At 34.3% G+C, this 7020-nt stretch overlaps 1 protein-coding gene across 1 annotated transcript; it reads left to right on the plus strand.

Annotated features, from left to right (window-relative positions):
• Positions 1–352: 352 nt before the first annotated feature.
• LOC309628716 (keratin-associated protein 19-4-like) lies at positions 353–6402 on the plus strand. Its single transcript, XM_082392018.1, has one exon. The coding sequence runs from the start codon at positions 3692–3694 to the stop codon at positions 3881–3883; it is 192 nt and encodes a 63-aa protein (XP_082248144.1). The 5' UTR covers positions 353–3691; the 3' UTR covers positions 3884–6402.
• The last annotated feature ends 618 nt before the right edge of the window (positions 6403–7020 follow it).

The raw sequence follows: 7020 nt of genomic DNA on the forward strand, positions 1-7020 counted from the left end.
TTAGAACACTCCCTAACACCATACACAAAAATAAACTCAAAATGGATTAAAGACCTAAGTGTAAAGCCAGACACTATCAAACTCTTAGAGGAAAACATAGGCAGAACACTGTATGACATAAATCGCAGCAAGATCCTTTTTGACCCAGCTCCTAGAGAAATGGAAATAAAAACACAAATAAACAAATGGGACCTAATGAAACTTAAAAGCTTTTGCACAGCAAAGGAAACCATAAACAGGACCAAAAGACAACCGTCAGAATGGGAGAATATATTTGCAAATGAAGCAACTGACAAAGGATTAACCAAGATTTACAAGCAGCCCATGCAGCTTAATAACAAAAAAACGAACAACCCAATCCAAAAATGGGCAGAAGACCTAAATAGACATTTCTCCAAAGAAGATATACAGATTGCCAACAAACACATGAAAGAATGCTCAACATCCTTAATCATTAGAGAAATGCAAATCAAAACTACAATGAGGTATCATCTCACACCGGTCAGAATGGCCATCATCAAAAAATCTAGAAACAATAAATGCTGGAGAGGGTGTGGAGAAAAGGGAACCCTCTTGCACTGTTGGTGGGAATGTAAATTGATACAGCCACTGTGGAGAACAGAATGGAAGTTCCTTAAAAAACTAAAAATAGAACTACCATATGACCCAGCAATCCCACTACTGGGCATATACCCTGAGAAAACCATAATTCAAAAAGACTCATGTACCAACATGTTCATTGCAGCTCTATTTACAATAGCCAGGACATGGAAGCAACCTAAGTGTCCATCATCAGATGAATGGATAAAGAAGATGTGGCACATATATCCAATGGAATATTACTCAGCCATAAAAAGAAATGAAATGGAGGTATTTGTAATGAGGTGGATGGAGTTAGAGTCTGTCGTACAGAGTGAAGTAAGTCAGAAAGAGAAAAACAAATACAGTATGCTAACACATATATATGGAATCTAAGGGAAAAAAAAAAAAAAGGTCATGAAGAACCTAGTGGCAAGATGGGAATAAAGACACAGACCTACTAGAGAATGGACTTGAGGATATGGGGAGAGGGTGGGGTGAGATGTGACAGGGTGAGAGAGTGTCATGGACATATATACACTACCAAATGTAAAATAGATAGCTAGTGGGAAGCAGCCGCATAGCACAGGGAGATCAGCTCAGTGCTTTGTGACCACCTAGAGGGGTGGGATAGGGAAGGTGGGAGGGAGGGAGATGCAAGAGGGAAGAGATATGGGAACATATGTATATGTATAACTGATTCACTTTGTTATAAAGCAGAAACTAACACACCATTGTAAAGCAATTATACTTCAATAAAGATGTTAAAAAAATATGTACATTGAGGGTTTCTTTTAATTTTGAAATTTCTACTTAGATTATAACTTTGAATAGTACTCTCTTCCATTTTTTCTTTTGTCATAAACTCTCCTTACGTGTAAGTTGGGTTGCTGCCTATCTCCCATTTTATCCACTTTCTTTCCAACTCTTTTTATTTCTTTTTTAGCCACATATTCATTGTTTTTATTATTTTCCTGCTTTTCCTCAATGGAATCTTTTGTTTTCATCTAAATCCAAACTTCTTTATGCATCTTGGAACTTGGTCTTCCTTCCGATATGATTTTATCTTTTTAAAAATTTATTTCCTGTTTTTCAACTCATTTTATTTCTTCTTATCTCTTTTACATTTAATTTTTTAATTTTTAATTTACTATGAAGTATTTTGTTAAAGTTTTCTTCTGCTTCTGGAGGGGCAAGCTATTAGTTGAATGCTTTGATAATCATTTTTGTTGTTTTTATTATATACTTTGTATACATGAACACTTCTTGCACCTCTGAATTTGTGGATGAGACTGTTAGAGATATTTGCTATTTGTTTTCTATGGATCTGTTCATTTAATAATTTATTCACTCAACTAACAATATATTGCCTACTCCATTCCCTTCACAAAAGTATAAAATATGATTATAATAAGTGTTCTTGCCCTGAAGGAGTAAATAATGTAATGGAAAAGGCAGTAAACAAATTGGTATACTAAAATCTGATGAAATGCAAAGACAGACTTTTATCCAGGGCATTTGGCAGCACTCTGAAGGATTTTCTAAATCAGGCAGAGGTAGAAGTAGCTTGGGATGTCCTTGGAGCAGGTGCCACTTGACCTATCTTTTGAAGGGTGGGTTGGAATAAGATGGGTAAATAAGTATAAAAGAAGATTCCAGAATGAAGGAGCAGCTCCTGTAAAGTCTCAAAAGCATGCAGTTGATTAATAATATCTTTGTTATTTATGTATGGAATAAAGGGAAATATATGGTAGATTGTTAGAGACCAGGATAGAGAAAAATGTTTGGTGATGAAGCACCTTGTTTGTGAATTTAGGAGTATAATCTTTTCCTTAATGACTTAGGTATAATGGCTGAAAAATGAAATGATCAGATTTGTGTTTCAGAATGTTCATTTGGACTCAGTATGGAGAACAGATCAGATGAGGGCCCTGCCTTGGGGAAGTGTGACTGGTTGGGAGGCTCTTACGTTAATCCAGGAAAAAGTGGTGGAGGACTGAATTAAGTGAAAACAATGAACAGACATGAATATTAATGAATTATCATGTACATGGTTGAGTTGCTATGGTGCAATATGCACTGAGTAGGGAAGATATTCATAAAATATGAAAGAGAATTAATTCCAAGATCATATTCTGCTATGTGATTTGAATGACTAATATACAGACAAGAGGCAGTTTTGTGAGAAAAAAATGAATTTACTACTAAACATGAAATTTGAATTCAATTCAAATGGGACATATCCAGTAAATAATCAAATTGATGGAGCTGATATTTAGAGAAGCCTTTTGAGAGTAATCGGTATAAGCACCGTTATTAAACACAATATCTATTGAAATTCCATGGGAAAAGTGTATACATTGAATATGGAGGAAAAGGGGCAGTTTTAGAGTTAATAAAGGAATAAGAAATTGGGAAGAAGACTAATAAGAAATTGAGAGAGAAAGCTAATTGAACATTTGCCATAGAAAATAAGGGAAGAAAGCTTTAAAAGAAGAATGAATGGGTGAGGAGGGCAAAAGCCAAGGAAGTTTCAAACAAACCAAATGACTAACAAAAAACAAAATAAAAAACCAAGAAGGTTGTTTTTGTTTTTGTTTTTGTGTTTTTTAATTTGACTATCTGGAAATCACTAATGACTTTGTGACTATGCCCTGACCACCATGGATAAAAGGTCTTGGGTTCTGGGAATGATCAGTAGCTAAGACAATGGAATAAGAGAAGCAATCTGTTATGTAATTATAGAACCACTGGAAGCTATCAACCAGATTAGACAATTTTAACTAGAACACCAGCGCAGTATGGCCTCTGAAGGGGCTATAATCATTTTTCATCTTGGAAACATTCTGTTTTTGGGAATGCAAACTCATTAAAAAATAATACTTATTACTAAAATTCCTTTAACAAAAATTTGGACCCTTTGGTAAGTAAGAAAAGAACAATTTCAAGTAATTTTAAGACTTTACATTATTCTCTTATATGGAAATAATATCACCTGTCATTGTTTACCACTTGCACTACTGAGGGTATAAAACCATTTGGGGAAGCTAGAGATGGTCACACTCAGGAAATTCCTCTTCAGCGCCAAATCAGATCTCTAATACTTGACACCATGAGCTACTATGCCAACTATTGCAAAGGCCTGGGCTTCGGCTGTGGAGGCTTTGGTGGCCTGGGCTATGGCCATGGCTGCGGATGCAGCAGCTTCTGCAGACTGGGCCATGGCTGTAGCCATGGAGGCAACAGATATGGCTGCTACTGCCCATCATGCTATGGAGGATATGGCTTTTCTGGCTTATACTAAAAACTTGTAGATCCTCAGACTCTTTCTATTCCCATGCTGTTACTCATATATTTCAGTGATGTGAACATTTTTCTTGATGTTTAGAAAGTATTAATAATTTTTTGGCTTCCTGCTCCAAAGGAACTAGTTTCTTCCTCTGGAAGAATCTGGAATCTTTCCATTGAATCAAGGGTTCATTCATTTTTATTTAGTCACTAACATCTGCTGTGACCAAGTGTAACCTGTATTTTAAATTTTTAAATGAACATATTTAACTGGCATAGGGAGCATGGCTGTATCAATTCATTTTAGAACATTTCTAATGGGTATATGGGATTTCAATCAGGATGTTACCTTCCTTTTCTCTGAATTGGTGTTTTGACTCGACAATGTTTGATTCAATAATGAATTTGATTCAACAAAGGTTCACTTCATGTCTCCATGTCCTGAGCATTGTTTTGAGTCTTGAGGATATGGGAGAATAAGATGGACTAAACTCCTGTATACTTTCATGTGTCCCATCTTTCATTTGTTTCCAGTGTATTTTGTGTGTGATTTCATTTCTATAAAATCATCTGCACACTATTATTTCTATTACTTAAAAAATGATAACATTGCAAACTTTATTCCAATAGTCATGGTTTTTACTCTCAGGCTTATTATAGCACAGTAAATCTATGGTGATCAAAGAAAACATTTTAAAAATAAAACATTAAGCTGATACAAAATAATATTTATAGTAATATGAAAGGTACAAAGGGTGCATTAAAAACATTCCTGTATACAACAATGAATTTTCAAATTTCTAATGTTCTTTATATATAATCAGGTCAATTTTATCTTAAAAGAAATACATTTTATATTTCATATATATACATATATATATATATGTATACAAGTCTACTCTGCTTCCTTGAAAAGTTAATTGATTTAATTGGTTTTCCTGTTTCCCTACCTATAGAGTGAGGGTCTTACTTCTTAAAAGGTATTTTTTTCTCAAAAGTAAGCATTAGGACTGTCTAAATTTAAAACTCCTGGAGTGCATTTACCAGTTTAGTTTCCTGGGGTATACGCTTAGATAATTTGTTTTAATAGATTTGCTTAGATCCTCAGACTTTCTATTATCCAAAACTTTCTTGGCAAATCACTGTTTTAGATGGTATCCAAGATCTTTTCAATTTCTTATGTTATAGCAATGCTTGATATCACTTTCTACCCTCATCCTCTTCCCATGAACATTTTTGTGGTAGCTTTCAGATGCTTTGCACTCTCAAAGAGCATGTTTTCTAAAAGCTAGTACAATGACTTGGTACACTTGGAAGAAGATCTGGGGAGATCTGACATTACAATTACATTAAAAGACAAAATAATAAACTGAAGTTTCTCATCATGTTGCTCTGGGTAGTTCATGAAGTGTTTATTTCAAACAAGTTCTTCATAAAGATGGAAATAAAACTGTTCAGTTCATATTATGGTTTCTTGTTTAAGTGCCTTTTTCAACAAGATGGTTATTTGATGAGCTTTTGGAGGCATTTGTCTGAAACTTAATTTTAGCATTCATATGTTTATTGGGGAAACAGGGTTCCTGGTGAATTTGCAAATCATTTACTTTTAATTTTTTTACTAAAGTAAAATTGGAAATAAAACTGGCAAAATAATTTCTCATTATTCAACCAGACTTCATGTTACTGCTGATCATTTTCTTTCAAGTACAAATATAAGGAAATCACCTTTAATAAAATAAACAAGCATTTTCTCTTAACGTTTAGATGCTGAAAAATGTATGCTGTTTCTTAAATTAATAGTTAAGTGTGTCAAATTGTTGTGAAATAAAACTGTACCTTTTTCATTAAGACAGTGAATTTAGATCTAAAAACAAACTATTCCATGTTTATTTCCTGGATTGGAGAAATATGGAACATTTCTGTTAGTGCCTTTCATAGTAATTGTGGATTGGTGGGATGGACAATTAGTATCTCTATTATAGTGCAGGCTTTGAGGTCAGGGTCTGTATGAACCACTTGTATTAATATACTACCCAACACAGAGAGGTGCTTAATTAATATTTGTTAAAAATATATATATATAATAGAATTTTGTGATCCAAATAAGTTACTGAATAGGATCTCGAATGACAGAACTAAAGTACTAGCTGAAGAATGGGCAAGGCATTGACAACTGATTTCCAACATCCTGTTTAGAAACCAAATTGTATTTTTAACTGAATATTTTGATTCTTAAAAGTTGATTTTTGATATATTCCCTTCAGATAATTTGAATCAGGAGTGAAGTGATATAAATCAAACTAAAGCCTCTTTGTTTGCTTATATAACTTTAAGAAAACCTTAAGGCTAAGGTCTTTCATAAATGATTATGAAGTTGCAAAATCCTACTTCCAAAAGCAAAGTATATTTATAAAAAGAAGAAAATAATATTTCCCAGCAAAAATCAGAGAGTTATTGATAGGATCAGAGGAAGATATGCATGTGAAAGTGTTTTCAAATTACTAATTTTTATAAATAAATTATTTTGCAAAAGCCTTTTTGCAAAATATGTGTTTCACCTTGGGTTAATCCTGTGTCTGAGAGTTCCTGCAGGAAGTGATATAATTGGTGTCTTTTTTAGGACATGTCACATTAGAGGATCAAAAGGTCAAAGATTTGAGGGCTTACTTACAGATGTCTTAGATAGAAGAAGCTTTATAATGTTGACACGTCTACCATTTAAGGAAAAAAGGACATTCATTTCATTTGTGAAATAACTGATGCATAATTTAAATTCACATTTTGAGGGCTTCCCTGGTGGTGCAGTGGTTAAGAATCTGCCTGCCAATGCAGGGGACACGTGTTCAAGCCCTGGTCGGGGAGACTCCCACATGCCACGGAGCAACTGAGTCCACACGCCACAACTACTGAGCCTGCATTCTAGAGCCCAAGAGCCGCAACTACTGAGCCTGTGTGCCACAACTACTGAAACCCGCATGCCTAGAGTCCGTGCTCCACAACAAGAGAAGCCACCACAATGAGAAGCCCGTGCACCGCAACAAAGACCCAATGCAGCCAAAAATAAATAAAATAAATAAATTCACATTTTGTAGTTTGAATATAAAAATGTTTCCTGTTGAACCATCAGCAATAAAACTGTTGTTTTGTATTATC

This window comes from Balaenoptera borealis (genome assembly GCF_965194805.1).
Source record: "Balaenoptera borealis genome assembly, chromosome: 5".
NCBI lineage: Eukaryota > Metazoa > Chordata > Mammalia > Artiodactyla > Balaenopteridae > Balaenoptera > Balaenoptera borealis.